At 42.4% G+C, this 27,208-nt stretch overlaps 1 protein-coding gene across 1 annotated transcript in view; it reads right to left on the reverse strand.

The window, feature by feature from the left end:
• Positions 1-27,208, reverse strand: part of Lgr5 (leucine rich repeat containing G protein-coupled receptor 5) — a 115,705-nt gene that overhangs the window by 39,579 nt on the left and 48,918 nt on the right. Inside the window, exons 2-4 of the mRNA XM_051172996.1 lie at positions 22,325-22,396; positions 6,334-6,405; positions 318-389 (exon numbers count right to left, since the gene is read on the reverse strand). Coding sequence (XP_051028953.1) covers positions 318-389; positions 6,334-6,405; positions 22,325-22,396 — 216 coding nt within the window. The remainder of the gene's footprint in view (positions 1-317; positions 390-6,333; positions 6,406-22,324; positions 22,397-27,208) is intronic.

Raw genomic sequence — 27,208 nt, forward strand, 5'->3', positions numbered from 1 at the left:
AAAACAAATTAAAGAAGCCATCCAATTTTCTAGGTAAAAGGTAAGCATCATTTTTTTTTTTTCATTTGAATTTAGAAACAAGAGCGTTAATGGGAACACAGGACGAGATTACAGAAGTAGATGCTTGGTCCTTCTGAGACACCAACATAGAGGAGGCAACATTGGCTACCGATGTAATTTAACATCTGTCTAGAACTGCCAAACTCTAGGCCTAGGAGCTCAAGACCGTACAAACCATCAACTCTTGGATAAAACAGGACATTTCAATGTTCCTTCTCAAAGCGAGATGGGTATTTTATGGTTAGAACTGTACTTACAGGGATTGAAGGCTTCGCAAGTTCTGCAGCGCTTCCGAAGGAATCTGTCTCAGCTGGTTATTCTGCAGCATACTGCCCATGACAACAAACAAAGACGTTAAAGAAAATTAACAAGTGTTGACCCTAACACAGCAACATCACACACTGCTCAAGGCACCTTAAACAGCTGGAGCACCATGTATGCAAAGGCTGGCGGAGGTCAAACCCCCAAGGGAGTGCAAATAACAAATAAATAAACCCTATAAAACTCAAATTATCAATTAAGCCCAGACCTCTCGTTTAGTTACCTCCAAATGACAGAACAAGTGCAGGTTATCTTATGCCCCCAGAGAGTTAATTAGAAAATTCAGTTTTTGTTTGAGATGTTTCAGTGGGAGACAAAACAGTTAAAGGGTTTATAGTACCACAGAGTGCAGTTAAAAAAGAAAAAACTCTTGCATGGCTGATGATTTCTTTCACAAACTCTCCTGACTGAATGTGTAAGTGTGCAAAAGTATGAACTGCCTTTGTTAGGAACAGGGTGTGGCTTTGTGTTCCTGACCGTATTGAAGGCACTCATGTTTTGTACAGCACCATCAGGCTTCTTGGCTTATACTCACTTTTTCTTTCTCTTCGAATTTTTGACCAGGAAGCCTAAACGAGGACAGATGAGCTGAAGTTGGGCATGTGAGCGACAACAACTTGTCATCGTGTTGAATGGAGACTGGCGACAATTGATGACCCAATTCTTAGATGTCCTTTCTGTTTAAATGTCCTACGCATAGACATCACGTTGCCTACCAAGACTGGACTATAGGTCAACATGAGATGAGGACATTATGGCTTCTGTGACTTTCCTACGGTTACCTTTGCCCATCACCTTATGGCTTTGGTTTGGTGGTGGGAGGTAGGAGGATGGGCCCTTCCCCTGACTGAGGGGTTTATACCACAAAATGAACTATTTTTTGAGGATGGCCTCACCTGACACTTCATTGGGTTAAGTGTTTTGCAGTACAGAACCAAACAGCTTATTTATCCGAGGGTCAGTGTGTTCAGGGACCATTATCTAAAATCGTAGATGTAAAAGATCCCCATAAGATTCCATATGTAAAAACAGCACTAGCCAGCAAAGGCTGCTGTCATCTCTGCTCTTCATCTTAGTGGACTTCCTGTCTCTTGTTTCTCTCATCCACCTTACACAAATCATGGCTGCACATAAACATGACCTTTATATTTTCTTCGCAGTCACTTTCGAACTTTATAAAACATTTGAGAGATTCTGTGACGATAGTGACAGGCCCATTCTGTTCAGAATTTTGGCACTTGTGTTGTGAGTTTCAATCTCATAGGATCAATGCTTACCTAACGGTATAACAAAGGTGAACTGTGAAAGAGTTATTTACAGGAAAGTCATTTATACTTCACAAGTCTCCAGATACACCTGACACAAGATCTCAGGTAGCTCAAGCTTGTTCCGGACTCACTACCCAAGGGAAGCCTTGAACTTCTGGCCACTCTGCCTCTGCCTCCCTGGCTCTGGCATTACAGGCATGCACTGTGGCGCCTCGTGTACGAGGTGCTTCGGATAGAGTCCAGGACTTTGTGGATATTAGGAAGCCACTTCACCAACTTTTAATAATAAAGCGTGTGAGAAAAAAAATAACGTCATCAGAAGCCATTTCATACAAGAATAGAAACCCAGACAGGAATCTAGATGGAAGCTGGAATAGGAAACTAGTGGAGACGTGTAAGGACAGAACATTATTGTGTATTTTAAAGAAAAAGGGGAAATAACCTTGGTTAAAAGAAAAATAACAGACCCCCAAACAAAACAGTAAGTGGAGTTCAGGCGAAGAGGTACGAAGTTCACACTTGCACGGGTAGCCTTGGGATGGTTAAACTCTCTGCCTCAGACAGGACAGTCTTCATATACCCTAAGAACACTGATCCTCCACGAACAGGCTGAGGCCAGCACTCCTTTTCCAGTACTTTGAAAGGCCCTGGAGGTCACACCCCTCCATAGCAAATGGGTACCCAAAGATTGACTGGGAGGGTGGAGCAGTCACAGAGCTGCCTTCTTCAAAGGGTGGGCAGGAGACTTGGTAGGCTGCAGAAGAAGAAGATTTTAAAAGGCCATCCCCAAATAATAAACCAGTGAAGAATAGCTACAACATGAACTGTGTGTGTATGGTTGAGCCTCAGTTAGTTAAAAGGAAGTAGTATGAAACTTTTAAAAAGCAAACATTGTTAACTAAATCCAATGTGACCCTTTCTTTTTGCTTCTTACCTTTCTGCTAATTTAACAGTGATTTCAAAGAGGGTTTACCTTCATATCTATATCTATATGTATATCTGTATTTTATTCTGTAGCATTTGGAATGATTCTATTGAATAAAAACTACTTTGACTTAAATAGAATATTAGAAAGCCCATAATACCAGGAATAAAAAGCATACAAATTTAATTCATCATTCAATGGTTTTGACAGGATGTATGTAATCCACCTCAATTTTCCTATACAAAAGATGACACCATGTAGAATGTCTTATAAAACCTTTCAGTAGGGTTACACATTAAAGTAGTAGTGATCTGCACTTGGTGGCAAGGCACAGTCATATGTCAAACAGTATGGGCAATAAAGGCTTGTACGCTGTGTTACACCTCACATTGTGATCCTTATGGACCACATCTGGAGAAAGATGTCCCCACAAACTCTTTAAAAAACGCCACTGCCATAGAGCCTCCATGATGAGCCCACTGCTGTAATGCCAAGCCAGTTTATTTAACAATTTGAGTCTTTGTGGAATGCTAGTATCAGAGTCAGCAATAACAGCAAAGAACACAATTCCTGCAGGACCTTGCTGCTCTCGAACCTTCATCATTTGGTAGGGATCTAACTAATTTCCTGACATCTTTCGTTCAACTCCTCATTATGCTTAGGGAAAAAAAATCCACATTGTTTTCACATGACACATGAGCTGCCTTAAATGGGGGTCTTTAGACTTTTCTCCAAAACTCTGTTAACTGCTGGAATATCAAGCCTAGGTTTTTGTCACCTGTGTGCCTCTGAGCACTTTGTTCTGTAAGTCACCTACCATTTTACTTGGAGGGTTAATTTCAACTTTGCTTCTAGATTCAGATTCTGGTCCCTCCCTCCCCCCGTAGGAAAATCTCTCTTTTAGGAAGCCAGAGGCGAATCCCAGACTTGACTGAGTGATCCACAGTTTATAGTTGTACAGTTAATCACAGCCCCAAGACACAGAAACTTCGCCCAAGAAACAGAGGTGATCTGCTTGTCAGTCTTGATCCCATAATTATAAAGTCTTCAAAATCTTGAGCATAGTTGTTGCCCTAGTAGTAATTTCTAGTGATAATTTGTTTGATGACATTTGGGACTCGCAATCACCAAGCTTTGCTGAGTCCCTGACTTAGAAGACAGGAAACATTGGCTAGTTAGGAATGGGTAAAAGGAGACTTTTAAATGAAAAACAAAACAAAACAGAACAAAACCCCCAAATCCCTCATTCATTCATTCTTTTTTTTTCTTCCTGGTGGAACAAGTACATTTAAACAGTGATTCTCAGAGATAGTTCATCATGTCAGCTCATTTCTGGTTATAATATAACAAGGAAACCTGAGAATTTTATGAAGCAACTAGTTTTATTTACCTAGTTTGCAGTTTTAGGGGCTAAAAGTCCAAGTTTATGCAGCATCAGGGATGGTGACGTCACAGTGGAAGAAAAAGGTACGAAAGCTATCATATGAGATGACAGGAGGCAGAAGGGACGCAGGGGCCAAGGTGACATCACAGTGGAAGAAATAGGTATGAAAGCAATCATATGGGATTACAGGAGGCATAAGGGACACAGGGACCAATCTTGTTCTTTCTATAACAATTTTTACTCTGGGGAATTAACCAGAATCCTGGTGAGAACTGTATCAATCCTTCTGCAAATGGCTCTTCTAATGACATAGTGACCTCCAACTAGGCCACACCTCTTTTTTTTTAAAGATTTTAAAAATTAATTTATTCTTGTTACATCTCAATGTTTATCCCATCCCTTGTATCCTCCCATTCTTCCCTCCTCCCCCATTTTCCCATTATTCCCTTCCCCTATGACTGTTCCTGAGGGGGATTACCTTCCCCTGTATATGCTCATAGGGTATCAAGTCTCTTCTTGGTAACCTGCTGTCCTTCCTCTGAGTGCCACCAGGTCTCCTCCTCCAGGGGACATGGTCAAATGTGAGGCACCAGAGTACGTGGGAAAGTCACATCCCACTCTCCACTCAACTGTGGAGAATGTTCTGACCGTTGGCTAGATCTGGGTAGGGGCTTAAAGTTTACCGCCTGTATTGTCCTTGGCTGGTGCCTTAGTTTGAGCGGGACCCCTGGGCTAGGCCACACCTCTTAATGGTTCCACCATCTCAGTGTTACCCCATCAGGACCAAACTGCTAGCACACAAATGTCTGGGGGACAAAATTAAACCATACTCAAACTATACCTTCTAAGACTCATTCTAAAAGCGAGTTTAGGCCAATGTTGTCTAGAGTGTTTGGGCAAAACTCAACACAAGAAGCAGCAAGAGTGTGCAGAACCTTCTGGGCACACGGAACCTACCTGCAGGTAAAAGATTGTACCAGAAACAGACACCACTCTTGCTGAGTATCCAATAGATGTTCTATAAATAAACTTTGAAAATCTGGGTTCACATTATATGAAATTAAGAAAATGTTGATGTCTAGAGCATCTGTGTTTTCTCTGCAACCTGACTAAGAATCATTCATCCCACAATTGTTTGTATACTGTGATTCAGGTACTTTCCAGAGAGCTGGGACATATCAATGATCAAGACCCACACTGTCTTATAGTGTACTGGACACGTAGTGTATTATGAGAACCCTCAATGGAAAGATGGTGCAATCAGAATTATACAATGGCAACATTAGAAAATACAAAAAATGCTGTGATGGAAAAAATCATGTATAAAACTTGAGAACTTCAAACTTAATAAAAAAATTTAGGGATTTTTGCCAGGTGGTGGCGGCGGCTGCTCACAATTTTAATTCCAGCACTTGGGAGGCAGAGACAGGTGGATCTCTGAGTTCGAGGCCAATAGTTCCAGGATAGCCAAGGTTACATACACAAAGAAACCTTGTCTCGAAAAACCAAAATCTGAAAACCACAACAAACAAAAACAAAAACAGAAACAAACAGCCAACCAAACAACAACAACAACAAACCCAAAACAACCCCCCAAAACACAAAACCCCCCAAACCCCCAAAACCCAAGCCCAAACCACAAGATCAGGCTGTGGACAAGCCTGTAAGCCTTTAGGTAATTTTCTCAATTAGTGACTGATGTGGGAGGGGCCTAGCTTATTGTGTTTTATGCCATCCCTGGGTTGGTGGTCCTGGGTTGTGGGGCACATGGACCATGTAAGGGGGCGGCGGGGAAACCATCCTGGAGCTGGAGGGAGGTCAAGATGTGTCCAAACCCCGAAAATCTCAGCCTTGAGACCAGCAGGAGTAAGGATCACTCCCTTTCTGTTCTGTGCTTGCATGCCCCAGTGCTCGCAGTCTTAGCCCACCTTTGCAATTATGGAAGTAATCACTGTAGCCTAGCACCTGGATTTCCTCTCCATGCAAATGAAGCATCACTGGCATCATCAGTCCCAGCCAATGATGTTGACTCACCCAGAAATCTCTACGCACTTCCCCAAGGCTATATAGCCTTTATTCCCCTGACCCCAATAAAAAGAGCTGTACCACTGGAAGAGCAATCTTACTGAAAGAGCTGTTTTGGAGACAACCTTCCCCCTTCCACCCCCCTCCCTTTGCACTCACTGCCTAATCGATAGCAAGTGTCACACACAAGTTAAAGCCAACTACAACATGGTTGATGACACCAGTGAAGGCAGAGAGGGACCTGAATGAGTCACCTCAAAGACCCAAAGTGCACCCCGTATTTTCACACTAATTAGTAGTCATGAGACATGAAAATCAGAACCCTCTACAACAACCCTTGGTTTACTTACAGAACTTTAAGACTGTGAAGGCCTGTGAATGCTCCCTTGGGAATGTGTGTCAAAGCATTTCCAGCAAGGCGCCTGTGGGTTTCCGTGTAGAGGGGAGAGAAGAGAGAGAGAGAGAGAGACAGAGTGAGCACAGTTTTCTTCAAGTGGAAACCATTTCACTGTTAAAAATTGCAACACAACTCTTTTCAAACCACATAAGCAATTGTAAAGAACCTTGTTTGTTTTCGTATATTTTGTAAACACTTTCTTTAAATTAAAAAAAAAAAAAAAAAAAAAAGAGTGTTGGCAGAAGAGGTACCTAAGAAAAAAAATGAAACAAGTTGTTTTATTTATTTATTTATTATTTTTTGAAACAAGTTGTTTTACAATGAATCATTTAACAGCTTACACTATATATGTATCTATTCCTGCCTATAATATTTTAAACAAAACTAACATTGCATAATAATTTGAAACGAATTTGTGTCAAAATGTGACTTATGTAAGCTTTACAACCATCATTTATAACATAAAATAATCAAACAAGAATATTTTCACTGTAATTAGACCAGGATTTATTCATATTCTTAATTGTAAAATAAGAATATGTATTATCACAGTCACCCCACCCCCCAAAAAAAAAACCCCACAAGTAAAGCTAGAGACGCTTAGTTTAACATGCCTTAATTGAATAATACTTAAATTGGAAACATAGAGAGCTTCGGGTGGAATATGCTAATGTAGATGACTTAATGGTAAGTTTTGACATCTTTTCCCAGTACCATTTGAAATGTTATCTTTACAATATTTTAATGAGGGAATGTACAAAACGGTCAGGGAACTATGTTCTGTGCTGACTTAGCAGCCACACTGACGCCGGGGCCCGAGATGTTTGGTGGTGTTATTAAGCGGAAAAACCTAGAATAATGTGAGTCACATGAGCACAGATCTTCTGAGGACCCCATCCCTTCCTAAGGCCAGAACACCTGCCAGCCAAGACAGCCCTGTCTTTCAGGGATGAAGATGTACGCTAGGGTAAGGGGAGAGCCGGTCCATTTGACTAGAACTATTTTCCTGATGGCCTCAAATACATCCTCTTGATATTATATCCAAAGAGACAACTCAGTCATGGGGAACTAGTGGCTTGACTGAAATAGGCCAATCATTGGACAACTTTAAACATTTATCCACTTGCTAATCCATACCACAGACACTAGACCATACATGAATATTTAAACAAATCATGCAATTATCTTATGAATAGAACTAAATAGTATTTGTATTAAAGATATTTGGGAGCAGTTGGAGAAATTGATTGCTCAGTGGTTAAGGCACTTGTTCTTCTGGGGTACCTGATTCAGTACCCAGCTCCAACAAGGAATGGCTCACCTATACTTCTAGCTGCAGGAGACCTGGCACCCTCTTTTGGTCTATTCTGGCACCTGTATAATGTGGCAAACACACACACACACACACACACACACACACACACACACACCTGGCACATGTGTAATGTGGATCACACACACACATACACACCTAGCACATGTGTAATGTGGAAAACACATCCACCCACCCACCTGGCACATGTGTAATGTGGAACACAGACACAGACACACACACACACACACACACACACACACACACACGGCACATGTGTAATATGGCAAACACACACACACACACACACATACCCTCACACACCTGGCACCTGTGTAATGTGGCAAACACACACACCCCCTCACACACCTGGCACTTATGTAATGTGGAAAATTCAGAATGAAAAAGAGAATGGTTTAGTTAAATGTTTTGTACATTTTTGTTTCCAAATATATTTGTGAAAAGGGGTTAGGGGAAGAAATGTTTCTTTGTAAATATATACAGAGAGAGAGAGAGAGACAGAGAGAGAGAGAGAGAGAGACAGAGACAGAGACACACACACAGAGACAGAGAGACAGACAGACAGATAGACACACACACACACACACACAGAGAGAGAGAGAGAGAGAGGAGAGGAGAGAAGAGAGAGAGGAGAGAGGTGGGAGGAGAGAGAGAGAGAGAGAGAGAGAGAGAGAGAGAGAGAGAGATCTACTAAAGTAACCAAGGCAGCCATTCAGAAAATGTGTGTTAATCATATGAGATTCAGCTTAATATTTGACCAAGGCAATTCCGGAGGGTTTATCATTTTCCTGTAAAACTGTTTATAAGACGCCTTGTGATCTTCCTCTGCGTCCCCACCCCATCCCCAGCTCATTCCCTCCTGCTCCCAGGCACTCTGTGCTCACTGGTGGTCAGCTCTGGCGGTATTCACGACCCATTAAGAACCTATTGTCAGTTTCATACCTGGAAGAAATAAGGCCCCAGCTTCTTCCACAGACGAAGCTGAACTAGACCCTAGGGCTAGGCATCATGTGTATCCATTTGCTTCATCTAGCACAGTGTTTCTCAACCTCCCTCAAGGTGTGACCCTTTAATACAGCTCCTCATGTTGTGGTGACATCCCCACCCATTGAGGGTCTCTTTTTGCAGTGTGTGTGTGTGTGTGTGTGTGTGTGTGTGTGTGTGTGTATGTGTGTTTTCATGACTAAGTCAGAAATCATAAAAATGCGACGTGCAGCTTCTCCATCACCTCCCAAACGGAGGCTGCTTGTTCTCAAATTCCTCTAATTTCCCCTTCCCTGCAGAGGCAACCGGTGAAACAGCATCTCTGATTCCGAAGCTGAGAACATTCCACGGAAGCTGAAAGGGGAAGAACGCAAAGCACAGAAGTGGGCGGCAGAGATGGCTCAGTAGGTAAAGTGCTCAACACACAAGTGTGAGCACCTACGTTTAATCCCCAGGAGCCACTTAAAGCCACATGCAGAAGTGCACATCTGTAATGCCAGTGTTCCAACAGAACTTAGGAGACAGAGACAAGGGCATCCCTGATGCTTGATGAAACACTAAATAATAAATAGACCCTGCCTTAAACAAGTTGACAGCTGAGATTGTTCCCTGACTTCCACATGCAGGCAGTGGTGCGTACACGCGCCTACACTCGCACACACAAAGGCACCTTCTCCCCAAGAGGCGCAAAGTGACCTGGGTCCCCAGATACCGTTGTGGAGCTGTGGATCCAAACTGTCCCACAGCCTTGCGGTCTCTCTTGGATGAATAACTGGATCAGCATGGGTCCAGGTTACCTTCGGCAAACAAGTGGACAATTGAAGGCTTATTTAGCTGGCAAGGAAGTGTCACACCTGCCTGAAGGCTGGCCTCGAGGAATCATGTTTACAAAGCTGTCCCAATCATCAACACTCGTTGTCTTTGCCTTTGCTCCCTTTCATCTTTGCACTGTTAACTTGCAGTTGGAACACCTGAGCTATCCCAGGGGTGCCGCCTTCTGTGCTCCTAGCAGTCATCCAGGGTTGGGAAGAAATGCATGACCTTGATAGTGATCCGATCCCAAGTACGATATATATTTCTGAACAAGAGTATGCATACTTTATGGAAGGAGCTGTATATGACACCAAAGAGCTACTTACTGACTCAAGATGCTCAGAGCTGGCCACAGCAGATGGCTTCAGTGACCACACTAAATCAGCAACTGTCAGTCACTTCAGCCAGAACCCTCCTCTGTCTAGTTGCAGTCTTGTCTTCAGTTCAGTTGTGGCTTTAGAATATAGTTTTCAGTTTTGTGCTTACTGATTTTGCTACTATATTATTGTTAGATAGGCATATGGAGGACTTTTTTTTTTGGAAATGAAAAGAGAAAAGACTTTAAGAAAATTGTATTGTGACCCAGCTACAAATCCTTTGTGGTGGCCTGCCTGCATGATATGTTTATGCAACCATGGCACAAACGTTGTGGGAGTAGCCAACCACTATCTGGTTGTGTTTAAGGTCCACTCTATGAGATAAAACTCATGCCTGACAACGCCCAGGTTGCCAAGGACCTAGTACAAGATAGCCCGTGGACCTAGGAGAAAACCAAATACTATTATTCTGCTAAAGGAACACAAGAATAGAATAACTTCTAATGACATTTTACTGTACCCATAGATCAGTGTCTCACTCAACCAGCATCAGAGAAGCTCCCTCCTACAGCAGATGGGCACTAACACATTGTAATATATTGACCGACGACTGGACAAGGTGTAGAGGGAGAGATCTGGACCATTCAGTCCTCAGTGGGACATCTTCATCAAATCTCTCCTCTCAGGGTTCAGGGAACTATGAGGAAGAGGAGTGAAAAGATTGTAAGAGCCAGAGGGGATGGAAGATGCCAAAGGAACAGGCTCTTCTAAACACGGCAGAACTGGCCTACACATGATCCCACAGAGACGGAGGCAGCATGCACAGGACCTTCCCAGGTCCAAGCCAGAAGGGGTCCCAGAACGGACAGGTGAACTGAGCATGGATTCCCATGCCAAAACCAGGAGCTATCTCCAATTGACAGCCGCTTGCAAAGGAAAAATTAATCTTCTCCCATGGAATCTCAGTGGGTATGTAATCCACACTTAGGGAGACCTATGCCTAGCTTAGATGGCCAACACAAACTAAACTCAAAGGTGTTTTGGAAATGCTTTCTCTCATAATGTTTTGTTTGGGCGTTTTTTTTAAAACCTTACTTGTTTTTTGCTTATCTGTTATGATTTCCAATTTTATGTTTTTAATGGGTTCTCTTTGTCTCTGTCTGTTTGTCTCTGCCTGTCTCTGTTTCTGTCTCTGCCTCTCTGTCTCTGTCTCTCTGTCTCTCTGTCTCTCTCTCTCTCTCTCTTTCTGTCTTGTGTGGATGTATGTGTCTGTTTCTTAGTGCTTTGATTTTTTTTTTTCTGTTTGCTTTATTTCATTCTGGTTTTTTGTTTGTTTGGTTTTTTTTTTTTTTGCCTGCTTTCTGGAGAGAGAGAGAGAGAGAGAGAGAGGAGAGAGAGAGAGAGAGAGAGAGAGAGAGAGAGAGAGAGAGAGAGAGAGAGAGAGATTGGATGGTGGGGTGGTAGTCCCTCTGGTTCTCACACTTTTTCCACTTCCTCTTCTTCCTTGTAGTTCCCTGAGTCCTGAGGGAGAGGTTTGAGATCTGGGAGGAGATGAGGTAGGGAAACCATGATCAAGTTATACTGTATTAAAATTTTTTTCAAAAGTTGTATTCTAGTCAGCTTAACTTATCATGGTAAATATCTTTGGGTTGTATTTCCTGAAACTTACTTCAGATTTTTCTTTTATTTCCCGTCTTCTCTGTATAGAGACTTCAGATGCCTCAGAGTCTGTTTTTGGAACGAGTCTGTACACCACTGACCTGTGTTACCAGGGCAGGCTGTGCACAAACAAAGCAATTTATCTTGTGCCATTAGCTGTTTTCTGGACTAGCTCGGTAGCAGGTCTGGCCTATTGACCAAAGTAACAATTTAAGGAAATACTTATTTTTTAAATTTATCACGTAGGGGTAATTTAAGTAACTTTAAAACCTAAATACCTCTAAAGTATAGGGGGACCCTCCTTAGACTTTTATATGTGCTCACAGTGCATAAGCAGTGGGAGTCACATCCAACTCTTTATTCCCCATGATGATTTAAACTAAGATTCCAATCCTCGTGACAGACCCACGTGACATTTGGCTGCAAGGTGTTCTTTAGCATTCTGCTTCCGAAATCACTATTTTGTGACAATCTCTCCCAAATAAAGATGATTTGCTATTGTAATAACAATCTAAAACACCTTTGAGGATGTATAAATATCATTGAGTCTCTAAATTAACTTGAAATTTTAAAGTAATATGGATCTGTTTTGGGGGAGAGGCGGGGCCCTCATTTTATAAAATGGTGGTTTGGCCTTTTTTTCCTGCTATAATTTAGCCTAGAAAGAATATTCTGAATATCCCGTGGCCTGAGTTCTGAGGGGGTACCAGGCATTAGACTCTGTTCTCTGCTTGGGTCCCTCTGAAAATGTCTGTGCTAGGAACCGCTGCTAGGGATGGGCCCCTCGGAACCACATGCAGTGTTTTGAGAGCCAAGCAAGGAAAATGGCTGGCTGGCTCTTACATGAACGTCGTGTTTTTCTTCTCATTAACTTGCTGTGAAAGCATGCCTCTTTGAAAATTACTGTACTTCTTTGGCTTTGCTTCCATTATTAAGGTAGGGAAAAAGAAAAAGAAAATAGTATTCTCCCATAAGGGTCTTTTTAAGCAAGGCTCTCCCATGGTAGTCCTGCCTGGCCTGCAACTTTCAATGTAAACCAAGCTGACTTGCTAAGATCTTCCTGCCTCTGCCTCCCCGGAGTAGTTATTGCGTGTGTGCCACCACACCTGGAAATCAGTGCCTTTTTCTACCATAGATTTGTTTTATGTTGTAAGTGCATTTCTTGTCTGTTCTAATTAATTTCTCTCTCCTTCTTGCTTCTTGTAAGGTATCTTAATGACAACTTGTCACTGTTTAACATTAAAAAATCACTTTCTTATACTTTAATCCATGTAAGCAAGAACTACAGTAAAATAAAACCCAGAAAGGTTTTATATAAAGTGGAAAGACACTGTTTCTCTCTCTCTCTCTCTCTCTCTCTCTCTCTCTCTCTCTCTCTCTCTCTCTCTCTCTCTCTCTCTCTCAGTTTCACTGACACATATTATACTCTGCTGTTGTCTGTGGAACATGAAGCTGTTCACCAGCAGGGCGACTCAAACACTCAGAGAAGAAGTAGCGTGAACATGAATAAGTTTTGCTGGGTCACAGAAATTAATTTCCCAACTTTTAATAGCACTGGAGACCTGGCAGGCACAGAAGCTTAAAAAGAAATCCTGCTTTGCTCGGGGAATTTTTGGGTTAAAGAGGTTTTCTCATCCCGAAGGTCTGGGTGACAGGCAGCCATCTCCAGTTCTGTGGTACCACTTCCTTCCTTGTGATTTTTCCCTCTCCAGGAGGCTATTTACCACTTCTGGTTTTATTTGTATTCTTTTAGGCTATCTGCTGCCTGAATAGTCACTGTCAAAATATTATTTAAGTGTGAAGTTTATGCAGACTCTTCTGAGTCCATCTTTGGTAACGTTCATGCGGATGACAACACTCTCCCAACTGATTTTATTACCATTAAAGAAATAAAATGCCTTTCCAAGTATATCTTAGCACATCACTCAAAAGCTGTGATAGCCACTCCATCACTTCCTTCAGCTCAATTAGCTAAATGCACTTGTTTGGTCAAAACCAGCCGAAAAGGTCTAAGGACCACGGATTCGTGAACTGTGAGTTTACTTTCAGTATTCGGTAGGATGAAGAACATCCAGGTTTCAGGGCTCAAGGACTAAGAATTGTTGAAGGCTAAAGCCTCTGAGCGAATAAATGAGTTTTTTTTTTTTTTTTTTTTTTTTTTCAGGACAACTAGATCTCTAAGGAGTTTTAAAGACCGGTGGTTTCTGTTTTTTTCATTTTTTTTTTCAAGACAAGGTTTCTCTGTGTAACAGCTCTAATTCTCCTGGACTTGCTTTGTAGACCAGGCTGACCTCAAACTCACAGACATCCATCCACCTGTCTCTGCCTCCTTGAGTGCTGAGATTAAAGGTGAGTGCCACCACACCAGGTTAGGTGGTTTCCAGAGCATGGACTAATGGGGTTTGGTTTCAGCGCCTCTGTGAAATTTGCTGTAATCACATCAATTCATAGACCTACTCAGTGCCGCCTGGGGAGCTCCACTGTCTACCCTCTGATGTGCAGGCTATCTGATTCCGTGACTGACACTTAAGGTCATCTTGCCTGCACAGAACTGGGAACTCAGATATTTATTATCCGTCAATCAAGATAGTTGATCTTGTTTCTAAATATAACTGGCTATAGTTACCTCATGTCTGGCACAGTGATTCCAAAGAGTTAGCTATTACGAGCCAGATTAGAAACAATCTGTTGTATTACAAATACATTGAAATTAAAGAATTTTGAGTCCTTCCCGTAAGCTGTGTACAATGCGATGTGGGCATGTAAATAATAGCTACTGTGTTTTGTTTGTTTGTTTGTTTTTTTTTACTAAGCAATTCATAAATGCTAGGCATTTTTGGAGCTATTTAATTATTATAATTAGACAAAAAGACACCATTTTTCTTCTTTTTCAGATGGCAAAGTGGGCCTAAGAGAAGTTTAGATAATGCCAGTGCTGGTCAAAAGCAGATAAGGCAGAGAAGAGAGCGCTTACGGAGATGGGGTTCTGGAGTATTTGAGTTCTGTTTTTTTGTTTTTTTGATTTGGTTTTTCAAGACAGGGTTTCTCTGTGTAGCCTTGGCTGTCCTGGACTCCCTTTGTAAACCAGGCTGGCCTCAAACTCACAGCGATCCGCCTGCCTCTGCCTCCTGAGTGCTGGGATATTTTAAGGTACTGAGAGGACAGTAAGTGGAGGTGGCATTTAAGAATGTACCAGTTGGGGGTTATCACAGTGTAGCTTAAGCCAAGCAGATGCCTCCTTCCGTTCTCTATCTGCCTGAAGAGCTTCTGTGATGGTGCCCAGAAATGTGTGGAGAGCTCCAGGTAATTCTGATGCCACTAGAAACATGGGCTTACAGCAGTGGTCTTCAACCTTGCTGGGCGCCAGAATAACCCACAGAGCACGTTAAAGGCAATTTCCTGAGCTTAGCCTCCAGAGTTTCTGCCGTACTACTTGGGGAGGGCACATGAGTTTGCCTTTCCCAGAGCACACACAGCAAACTTAGGTGAGGAGTGAGCACTGAGACGGTTCCGACGCCACTGTCCAGGTAGCACATCCCGTGAGCCATGGCGAGAATCTGTCGATCAAAAGCAAAACCAAAATACCTGGCCAAGTACCGGGTGCCATCTATACGTAAGAAATATTCTTGGATTGCCCCGCTCCCCCAACCTCATTGGTTCCCTATTGTGTCTCTCTGCTCCCATAATTCTTTAGTCCATTTTCCAAACAGAAGGCAGATGTATCTTTTAAAATAAAAAGCCGTGTTGTTTCGCTAGCTGCACGTTTCCCACCACTCTTACCGAATCTACACCTGGCCTGACCGACTCTCCAGGAAGCGGCCTTTGCTCGTTAGCTCACTCCTCTCTGATGCTCGCTGCCCTGCTTTCCAAAACACACCACACCCTGCTATCTCAGGGTCTGTGCTTTCATGGCTCCTCACTCTGAAGTGCTCTGTCTCAGCTGTAGGACCAACTTCTCCCCAGCTCCCGATCTTAGTTTAGATGTCACCTTTTTCTTTTTAGATTTATGCATTTATTTTTTTAAATTAAATTTTAATTGCATTGTTTGGCCATTTCCTTCCCTCTTTCTGGTTCCTCACATATATCCCCATCTCCCTTTCAAATTCATGGCTTCTTTTTCTTTGTTATTATTATGTATATACCCACAGAGATGTATAAACACCCTTTTGAGTCCATTCAGTGTTGCTCATATGTGTTATCACCTAAGGGGTTAACTACCTAGTATTGGATGAAAATTAAGGGGCACACTCCGGTTGGTTCTCCTACTCTTAACATTGTTTAGTTGCTTATAGAGCTTTTCCTAGAGGCGGGGCCCTATGCGATTTTCTTTTTCTTTCCATGTACTTTCATTTTTTTGTGTACGAATGCTTCGCCTGCGTGCTTGTAAGTGTACCATGTGTATGCAGAGCCCGTGGAGGCGAGGAGATGGTGCCAGATCACCAGGGACTGGAGTTACACATGGAAGTGACCCTCCGTGTGGTTGCCGGCAACCACAGCAAGTCCTCTCCACATGTTGAGTGGTGGACGTAAAAAAGTACTAAGAAAAGAAATGATAAAACTAGGTGGAGAAATTCGGGTAGACATCTATGTTTTATAGGAGTTGGGGATGGGGGAATAAAGAAATGTTACAGGAATGAAGAAGAGGCAGAGGAAAAATTCTTTTTAAAAGCGTTCTAATTGCCAACAAGACACTCGCAATATAAGTATCTAAGTGTGTATCTCTAGATAGGTGAGTTTTTATCTGGAAGAGAGCCAAGACCATTGCCATGAAACAGCACGAGCAGTTCTAGGCGGTAGAACTGGAAAACATCTGTCAGCTCTGTGCATGTAAGAGACTGTGATACCGTGAAGATGGTTCATAGGCATGATGGTATTTTCACTTGACAAGCAGAACTTAATGTGGCTCCTAGTTGGGTTTTTTTTGTTTTTGTTTTTTGTTTTGTTTTGTTTTTTGTTTTTTTTTTTTTTTACTACAGTTCTTCCTTAAAAAATTTCTCCAAAGACAAACGGGACAGTTCTCACCATTTTCAGTAATGTGGCAAGGGGGTAAAAATAGCAAGCGTGGCTTACACTTCAGAATGTTTGGTTGTATCTCTCGATCCAAATTTCATCTGTAATGATCGATATCTGCTATTTATGTAGAGGTTCTTCAAAGCCAACCATAATACGAGCAAACTGTTCCAGGGAGCAATGGCAGCTGAAAAGCGGGCCTCCCTAGAGCATCTCGGGTTTCGCTGTGAGTCGACTATTTGATTCCAATAGCACTAAAATCTGGGGGAGATTTTTAAGATGCAAGTTGGAAATAAAGACTTAGCTTAAGAATATTTAAAATGGAAACAACTGGCCGACCTAATCAGAGTTCCAATCTAAGTTTACTCTAACTTGTAGATGCCAGCAACAGACATCACCTGCCATTAGCTTCTGAGGTCTGAGCCACACTTGAGGGCCAAACGCAGAATCTTTTTTTTGTCCACAAAGGAAGAACACAAAGTCCTTAACAGAATAATGAGAGCAGAGCTGGAGGGGGAAATGTTGGTGCTGAGTGCAGTGATTGTTCAGGCTGTTAAGATTTGGTAAAGAGCTATATGCCATCACCACCTATATCCACTAAAGCAGAGACAGCTTTCCTTCCACAGGTCCCAGGTCCCGGCAAAATCAGGGTTACTGAACAAGACAGGGAGACCTTAGGAGGGGTTTTGCACTTCATGACAGGTCAAAATTAGCAAATGAAGAGCTGAATGTGCCAAAAATTGAACATTATCAATATCCTTGGATGCCAAATGCAATGGAGAAGGAGGTCATTTTCCCATGGTAGCATTTATTTTTCTGAGCTATTTTCTCTCTAGAGAGATACTTCTAGACACTCTCTCGAAGTACACTTTAAAAAATTAACTTCACGAGAATCTCTACAGTTATGTGTCCTTACTATATATATATGTGTGTGTGTGTGTATATATATATATTTTACTATGGTACCTTTGTTAAGCTTTACTTATGGATAAGAGGTGAACCACGGCAGTCTACATCAATAACTTTGAGGTAAAGTAGGGAAGTGGGGCATTGGGTACTTAAAGCAAAGGGGAAGGAGGGTGCCTTGGGTGACTCTGTGATGGCCTTTTATTGTTGGTACTATGTACAGCAATCTATTTGGCTAGAGCTGACAGTCAGCTGAGTAAGCCCAGTGGAAGACTACTACCTTGTCAATGATACCATCAATGTTGAAAAGTTACACACATAACAGGTGTCCGAACACCCCTTTCAGCCTGCATGGATGGCAATTTATTTCCTCAAGGAAAATACTTCATAAAACATGGTGCTAAGTATGTTTGCTTATTTACTTGTTTTAAAGACTCAATATTAATATATATTAATTGAATACATTTGACTAATATATACTTAAAAATCATACTTCTTTAAACAGACAGGGTTTCTCTGTGTAGCCTTGGCTGTCCTGGACTTATTTTGCAAACCAGGCTGGCCTCAAACTCACAGCGGTCTGCCTGCCTCCACCTCCCAGAGTGATATAAGTATGTATTTGTCATACAAAATATTATTAGCAAAAGTTTTGGGCCCGTTGAACAATCCCAGAGTTTACAGATTGTGATGATGCCCCTCTCAGGGGCAAAGCCTATGGGATTAATATCTGAATGCACGGTCCTTCCCCGGATGTACGGTCCTTCCCCGGATGTACGGTCTTTCCCCGGATGTACGGTCCTTCCCTGGATCTACAGCTCTTGCCTTCTCCCCTCATTCTTTTTCGTTGTCCCACACAGACAGACACAGATAGGCAAGGACACGGGGATGTGTACCAATCATCAGAAGCCTCAGTTTCCTTTACTGCATTACAAGTGCTGTACTGTGAAATGTCAGCACTTGGTACTTCAGGTGATGAGAAAAGCGCTGGCGAGCCACGCTTAGCTCCTGGCTCTCCCTCTGCCTTTCAAACATAGCTCGAAGTCACTCTCAGTTTTAGCTGTGACCCGAGCCAAGCTCTTAGCTTGGACGCTGGCCAGTTTCTTTGTCTTGGGTCTCTGTTTTCTCCCAGCCTCAATTTTCCTGCCTACCAGTGTTGATACTTTCCATGTTTATGTAAGGTGATGAATTAGGATACTTTATAGCAAGCACATTGACCAGTAGGAAACAAGCTTTTTTTTTTTTTTTTTTTTTTGCTTTAAGACTATTATTTGTGAATTTAATATAATTTATTATTTTGTTTTTGTCCATTTTCTGTTGAGTATATTCTTGATTCCTTCACCCATTTCTTTGCTGATCCCTCCCCACTCCTGTTTGTCTCCTTTGTTCCTGTGGGCAATTTCACCTCTGCTGTTGTTTTATGTATACATACAAATATATATATATATATATATATATATATATATATATATATATATATATATGGTTTTATGTGACTATATAAAATCTAGGACCCCAAAATGAGATGACATATTTGTCTCTCTCTGTGACTGCCTTAATTGGCTTTTTATGGTTATCTCTAGTTATATCCGTTTTCTTGCAAATGCCATAGCTTCATTTCTCTTGGCAGCTGAAAAATATTCCATATGCCACATCTTCCTTGTCCATCTCTCTCAGTTGCTGGGTGCATTGCTCAGTTGCATTGGTTCTGTTACATGGTAGTTGTGAGAAATGCTGCAAAACCCCCCCTGATGTGTGACTATCTCTGTGTTATGTTGACTTAGGGCCTGTGGGTAAATGCCCCAGTGATAGATAGCTGGGTTACATGGCATATCTAGTTGAGCTTTTTGAGAAATCTCCATATTGATTTTGACAGAGACTGGACCAGTTCCCTCTGATACAACCCCACCAGCTTTCCTTGTTATGTTCTTTCTCTCTTATTATTAAAAATGTTTTGTTGTACTTTAATCATGTGTCTGTGTGAGGGAGGTGTATGCATGCGAGTGCAGGTGTCTATGGAGGCCGAGGAAGGCAACATGTGCCCTGGAGCTGGACTTACAGGTGGGTACTGGTGTGGGTGTTGGGAGCCAAAGTTGGGTCCCCTGCAAAATCTCTGAGGTATCTTTCCAGCTTCTGTTGCTTCTTTTATTTTTTAATTTAAAAATTTTAATGAAACTTGTTTCATACAATATATGTTGATCATGTTTTACCCTCCCCCAACTCCTTTCAGTTCCTTCCTCTCGACCCACCCATCTTTGTCTACTCCACCTTCTGTGTGTGTGTGCGTGTGTGTGTGTGTGTGCGTGTGCATGTGTGTTTGTGTGCATGTGTGTGCATGCACGTGTGTGTGTGTGCGTGTGCATGCACGTGTGTGTTTGTGTGCTTGTGTGTGTGCATGCACGTGAGTGTGTGTGTGTGCGTGTGTGCGCGTGTGTGTGCGTGTGTGCGCGTGTGTGTTTGTGTGCATGTGTGTGCATGCACGTGTGTGTGCGTGCGTGTGTGCGCGCGCGTGTGTGTGCGTGTGTTTGTGTGCATGTGTGTGCAAGCACGTGTGTGTGTGTGTGTGTGTGTGCATGCACGTGTGTGTGTGCGCGTGTGTGTGCATGCACGTGTGTGTGTGTGTGCGTGTGTGTGTGCATGCACGTGTGTGTGTTTGTGTGCGTGTGTGTGTGCATGCACGTGTGTGTTTGTGTGCGTGTGTGTGTGCATGCACATGTGTGTGCGTGTGTGTGCATGCCCGTGTGTGTGTGTGTGTGTGTGTGTGTGTGTGCGTGTGTGTGCTCATGTGCGTGTGTGGGGGAATGTGAAAGGAAAGTTTGAGGTAGATAGTTCTCTTCTTCCACCATTTGGAGTCTGGGGAATAGATCGGTGGAAAATGCATTTTTCCCGCTGAGCCATCTCCTGGGTCTCAGCCTTAATTTCAATTCTGCGATTCAGTCAGTTCTGCATTTATAATTCCAGAACACACAAAGAGAGTGGGGTAGTTTTTTTGTTTTGTTTTTTTAAAGAGTCGCCTTTAATTCTGGAACTCTGTGGTTCTATATCCAAGGTATTTGATGGAGATTCTGGAGGGATAAATATGATATTTTATCCAGAAAAGCAGCATTTTAGAACGGCAGTTTTCTCTCCTGCTATTCTGTCTTTCCCCCCTCAATCATCTTCTGACATACTGCTCTTGAAACAGAATTAACATTTACCCCAAGAAGAAAGAGGAGTTATTTTGAATGGGCTAAGTCACCAGGATGGGGTGGGTGATGGGTGAGAGAGAGGGGGATGGGGGAAAGAGGGGGTACTTTCTATTAAAAGCCCTTGGGGAATTGAATTATTTATTGATTCAGTCTGTGGTCTAAATTTGAGGTATGTGTTGGGGGAATGAAGGAAGCATTGTGCCTTGAGACATTTAAAATAAAATCAGAAATCGCACATAACTCTTATCTTAGAAATACAATGGAACAGAAAACTGAACTTGGGCAAAGGAGGGAGGGCAAGAGAGTTGTGGTTAAGCAAAGATTTCTAATGTTTGAAATTTACTCAAAGTAACCAATACGTGTGTGTGTGTGTGTGTGTGTGTGCGCGCGCGTGTGTGTTATTATGTATATCCAGCTCCTCTTAAGTGTCTCACGTCATTATTTTTCAGAATTGTATTATTTACTATATACAGGCTGTGACTAAGACAGACATGCTCCCAGCACGTTTTTTGGAGGCTAAGTTGTAGCCATGGAAGTAGAGAGGAAGAGAGAGAAGACTAGATAGAGACCGAGTATATTCTCCAAATGATAAAAGCCTTGTTTCCCACATAAGTGATTGTTCCGACTCCCCGCCACAGCACTTGATGACCAGTTGGTTATATTCAACTCTTTCGAGGAGTAAGAGCAACAGTGTTCTGTAAAATACAACACCATCAAAAAGAGACAGATAAAACTCCAGCGTGGACGTCATGGGAGTAGTGCTCCCTCTTGAAGAAATGATCAATGTCATGCAATTTGGTCATGACGGAACATTCCGCCTCCCATGGTGGATCATGTGGTGCACCAACGATTTAAATTACTCCTCAAATTGGACCCCGACTTTAGGGTTTAGAAAGGACGCATTTTCAAAAGAGGTCACTGCCGAAACAATTCCTTTAATCAACAGTCAGAGGATTTACCCAACTGATGGTGCCAAGCATCCTTCACAGGGACCACGCTGGTGCACAACTCCCATCACTCAACGGGGCAAGAGGATCAAATACGTTTGTAAATGCAGATTTTCGCTTTCTGCAGTTCTTTTTCATCTTCTGGAAAGTGATCACTAGACTTAATCAGCGTTCCTCTGTGTATCATTAACTAATTTCATCTTTCTCCTCTAAAAAAAATTTTTTTTTAAAATAGTGAGTTTAGAAGAACCCATTTTTAAGTCCTTTGGATTTCATGTTTTCTCTGTTGAAGCCTTGAGGGATGCTAAATTTAAAAGTAGGGAAATAGTAATTAAAAGTGATTAGGACAAGGAGTTTTGGTGCTATGCAATGTGGACTCAATTCTCCCAGTCACAAGCTGAACCAAGCGGCAGTTTTTGGTTTTCATTATAGCTTTACTTGCTATTTTAATAAACATGAACCCAGTATTCAAACTTTTAATACCCTGCTGTTTAACTGTTTCCAGAGAGCCATCCAGCTCTTTTAAACAGTCTTTGCTTTAAAAATTTTAATTTGTTTGGCTCAGCCTCACCTTAGAAAGTTGTAGCCTCATGGTAAACTCCTTTATAAGTTGATTTCCAGAATCATAGCAATCCTAACCTCCCCCCCCCGTTCCTAAGTGTTTCCTCATGTTGTTGGTGCTGACAGCTTCCCTGACTTGTTTTATCTGGTTCCCACAGCATGTATGAGAGACAAACACAGGAATGCGTTTAGCACTGCCTGGATACATCCAGACAGCAGCAATACTTACAGCTCTTCGAGGAAGCGGAGGTTGTGTAGGAGACTTGGGGGCAGCTGACTGATGTTGTTCATACTGAGGTCCCTGGAGGGGAAGACAGACAGCACGTGAGGAGCAGGAATGCCACCGCGAGGAAGGCAGCTATTAGCTTCACACATTTCCAAGCGAGGCAGTAAAACGAACTCATTCCTCTGCCTGGCAAATGAATGGTGATTCCCCATCTTAAATATATGACCCGCCAGCGTCAGGGGCTCTTTCTCGAACTAAACCCTCTCTATGAGGAGCTTGCATGGGATTCAAGACCGCTTAGACCCTTCATGGGCACGGTTGTAATTCTTCGCGTTTAAAATGATGTTGAGTAGGGCAGAAGAGGAAGCAGACGTTACTCAACTTTGTGTCTTGCTTTCACCTCTTTGACAGAGAGAGATGTCTTCACCTTGCAACCCTAGGACTCCAGGTTCTCTGGGATTTTAAGCACCTTATAAAAACAAATGTTTTGATTCAAAGAAACTTAAAACAAAGCAAGACAAAAAAATAAAAAATAAAAAAGCCTATTCCCTCTTCAAACTTGCTCCTTTTGCCGCTTCTCGGGTTGCATTAAATAAGTGAAATGAACCATAAAACTAGGGTGTAAGGCGATCCTGGTCTGTAGCACACTTCCTGCTGGGCCTGCACAGTAGTTCCTGGCACAGGAACCAGCAAGTCACTTTGGGCAGAACTCAATCAATTTTTGTTTTCAGTGGAAGTCCGTGTAATTCGATTGTACTCTGTGCTTTTATTCCTTGATTTCTTTACTGTCTCTCGCAGGCTGCACAGCATCCCTGGTCTTCCCTCTCTGGGTCTCAGAAGCCCAGAGACTGAGAGCTGGGTGGACCTGACATCATATGGTGGCTGCAGGCTTGGGGAGGAAGTGACCTGCTCCCTTATCCTGAGAACGGCTGCCACTGTAACATCAGATCTGACCTCACCCTTAGGCTCAGAGCTTCTTCACAAGCATATTCCTGTTGTTAAAGTGTGCACACCCACTGCAAGCACTCAGCTGAGCAGATACTGACCATGCGATTGTTTTGTCAAATGTGAACGTTAACTCAGTGGTGCTCTGAAGCAAAGAGCTAATTTTAAATGAGTCAACCTGAGGCTGGGAAGGTACCTCAGTGGTTAAAGCCTTTGTTGTGCAAACACGAGGACCAGGGTTCAGATCCCCAGAACCCATGTAGAATCCAGGCTTGTATGGCAGCCACTTCTTCTAATGCCAGTGTTCTGGGACAATGGATACCTGGGGCAGGCTGGCTAGATGAGTTGGAATCAATGAACTAAGTGTTGACCAATAGATCCTGCCTCAGGAGAGTGAGAGTGACTGAGGAAGGTACCTGATGCCATTCCCCACGCTTCCATATGGATGAGCACACATGTGCACATGTGTAGACACCTAACTTGTGCACATACATATTCCTTCCACATGTAAATATACATACATGCATGCATGCACAGTACACACACCCCTACATGCAAAAAAAAAAAAAGTAACACAATTGTTCAAAGGAGACAAAATGTTTTGCTAAATATTTGAGTATGGTAACCTTAGAACTACGGTTAATTTTGACATCTACTAGCTTATAAAAATATAGCAAATACATGCTATATTCTCACCTTAAAACTAAAAGACAAAAATATAGACTAAAATATGTTTGTACTTTTAAAAATTTGTATTTTCCTGAGATGGTCTAGATAGTCAAAATTAATGACAGTTTCAGTGTGTTTGTGTGTTTGAAATAGCAATGTGTTAAACAGATCAGTGTAGTTTTTTAAAGTATCTCATAGTGACTGTGAAATCTCTGAAAATACTTGACAATCCTACACACAGTCATAGGTTTAAAAAATGTTTAAAATCAGCTGCTTTATGCCGTTGCTCCTGCCATCACGGACTCTGCCTTCAAGCCGTGAACCAAAATAATTTCTTCCTTCCTTAAATCACTTTTATGTGTTCTTTTCTCATGGCAACAAGATAAGTAACTAAAACACTAAAGTAATAGACACTTTTTTCCTAAGAGCTTTTATGGCTTCTATATATTGGGCTTGAAAATTCATTTGTATCATATATCTCTGTTTTTTGTTTTTCAATTGACAAATGACAATTGGCCATCAACACTGGGGAGGATTTATTCTAAGAATACATTGAGAAATAAACCAAATTGATATCAGCTCTCCCTGTCCCATTATTTCTGCTTCTAAGATGCATCCAGTGTTCCTTTTGCTCCAAAGCTCACATCTACACCTGGCTCTCCAAAGCTCACGTCTACAGCTGGCTCTCCAAAGCTCACGTCTACACCTGGCTCTCCTTGTTCTTGGCTGCTGTGGGTCAGGTCAGCTCCTCCTCACACTGACTAGTGTCTTTCTGTCTGCACTCATGCCTCCCCATTCTAGGCCATCCTCCATACTATGGTCTCAGCAGTCCGCTGGATCACCACTCCACGCAGAGCCACTGCTAGCCAGCAAAATCCCTTCTCTCAGGGCGATGACTTAGAAAAGTGACACTCACCCTGATGTGGAGAGAAGAATTATAGAAAGACATTTTTCTGGATTTCCAGGTAATGGAAGAGAGGGAATTACCTTTGTGTGACCTAGTGATGATAAATAGAAGAAGAAAAAGTGGAGTCCGGTCTCAAAAAGGGAAACTCACAAATGTGATAGGACACGTAAAATGTTCAGAGAAAACCATGATAGACAACGGGGGAAACATCCAAGCTGAACACAGTTTTGGCTGTTTAGTTCCCTGATGGGGTAAGTGGACAGAAGAATCTGCAAAAGTGTTACTATGGACTAAGACCTCAAAAATAGACTGTGTAATAAGAAGTTCCCCACACAAAATTAGATGTTCAAAGCAATAGATGCACAACCTGAATCACAGAAACACAAGACACGTGAAAAAGCAGGATATCTTAGTTTGTTTTCCTGTTGCTGTGACGAAATACTCTGACAAGAAAATGACTTGAGGGCTGTGTTGGTTAGTGTTTTGTTTTCCACCTTAACACAACCTAGCATCACCTGGGTAAACGGAATTTCAACTTAAGAGTTTCCCTCTACCAGAGTGATCTGCCTGTGGGCATGTCTGGGGAGCACTTTCTAGATTGTTAGTATGTAAGGCCGCAGCCTTGTGTGGGTAGCACATCCCCTAGGCTGGTGTGTCAGGGCTGCACAATGAAGCTGGTTGACCACGAGCCAGTGAGAGAGCAAGACAGTTCTCCACGGTTTCTGTTTCGGTTCCAGCCCTGACTTCCCTGAAGGACAGACTGTGACCTAAAATGGTGAGCTTTTTATCTCCTAGGTGGCTTTTGGTCATTGTGTTCATCACAGCAACAGAAGAGCCACCTAGAAAAAAGCAGGAAAGCGTTTATGTTAACTCATGGTTTGAGGCTTTAGTGTATCATTACACCAGAGGTGTCAATGGCGGGGACTTGAGACAGACTCAACCCACAGTGAAGTGGCGGAGAGCGACAGATGGATGTCTACGTGTCTCTCAGCTGCCTCTTTGCTCTTCACTCAGTCCATCCTATAAAATGATACCACTCAGTTTCCCTTGTGACGTGTGGGCTTTTCCAAACCAGTTAACCCAACGAAGAAAATACCTCACAAATGTGACCAGAGGCCTATGTCCTGGGTCATGTTTAGATTTTCTCAAGTTGACAATTAATACAGTCCGTTATCCATGACTCTCCCCAAAAGATACTATAAGAACAAAATGCTAGCCGAAGACTTTAAAAATTTACTAGTAAAAATGACCAGTGACTTCAGAGAGGACAAACAAGCAGATACATTCAATTCATGATCTTTAGAGTAAAGTCAACAACATAGATTTTTTTCCCCCAGAAATCTTGTTTATTTTAACTAGCTTCAAGGAACTGGTGAAGTAGAGATGAAAGGACCTCTGGAACTCACTGACCATGCACTGTAGCCTATTTGGGGAGCTGCAGGCCAATGAGAGACATTATCTCAGAGGAGATGGACATATCTTGAAGATGACCCTGAAGAATGTCCTCTGGTACCCACATACACACACATATGAGCATCTCCACACATATAAACACATATCTACATACTCACATAAAAACTACATTTACATGGATGGTGAAAATAATTCATTGACATTTCTACCTCTTTGAATTGGTGTCTTGGTTTTCTGCTTGATACAAAGTATTAGACCTCACATACAATTCCTGCTTTTTTTCTGGACAAATTGAAATTTACACAGGTTATTATAAGTGGACAGTTTGTAAGCCCAAACTAAAACCATTTAATAACTTTATTCTTCTCTACTCACCATGTAATCCAGGATTTCAAAGCAGCCTAATGCTATTCTTATTGTGACCTATTTTTATCATCTAATCTTTTTTCCTTTTTTTATTATTAATTTATTCAAATTACATCTCAGTTGTTAGCCCATCCCTTGTATCCTCCCATTCCTCCCTCCCTCCCGCTTCCCCCCTATTCCCCTCCCCTATGTCTGTGACTGAGGGGGACCTCCTCCCTCTGTATATGCTCATAGGGTATCGAGTCTCTTCTTGGTGACCTATTATCCTTCCTCTGAGTGCCACCAGGCGTCCCCATCCAAGGGACATGGTCAAATATGGGGCACCAGAGTTTGTGTGAAAGTCAGATCTCCTTCTCCACTTAACGGTGAAGAATGTCCTGTCCATCGGCTAGTCTGGGTAGGGTTTGAAGTTTACTGCCTATATTTTTCTTGGCTGGTGCCATAGTTTGAGGAGGACCCCAGGGGCTAGGCCCGCCTGTAGTTTTCCAGGACCCTCTGGATCCTTCTATTTCCTCATTCTCCCAGGCTTCTCACACCTAAAGTCTCAATAGGATGTCCTCCCCTCTGACCCACTTTCCTGGTAGGTA

Source organism: Acomys russatus, chromosome 31, assembly GCF_903995435.1.
Source record: "Acomys russatus chromosome 31, mAcoRus1.1, whole genome shotgun sequence".
Lineage (NCBI taxonomy): Eukaryota > Metazoa > Chordata > Mammalia > Rodentia > Muridae > Acomys > Acomys russatus.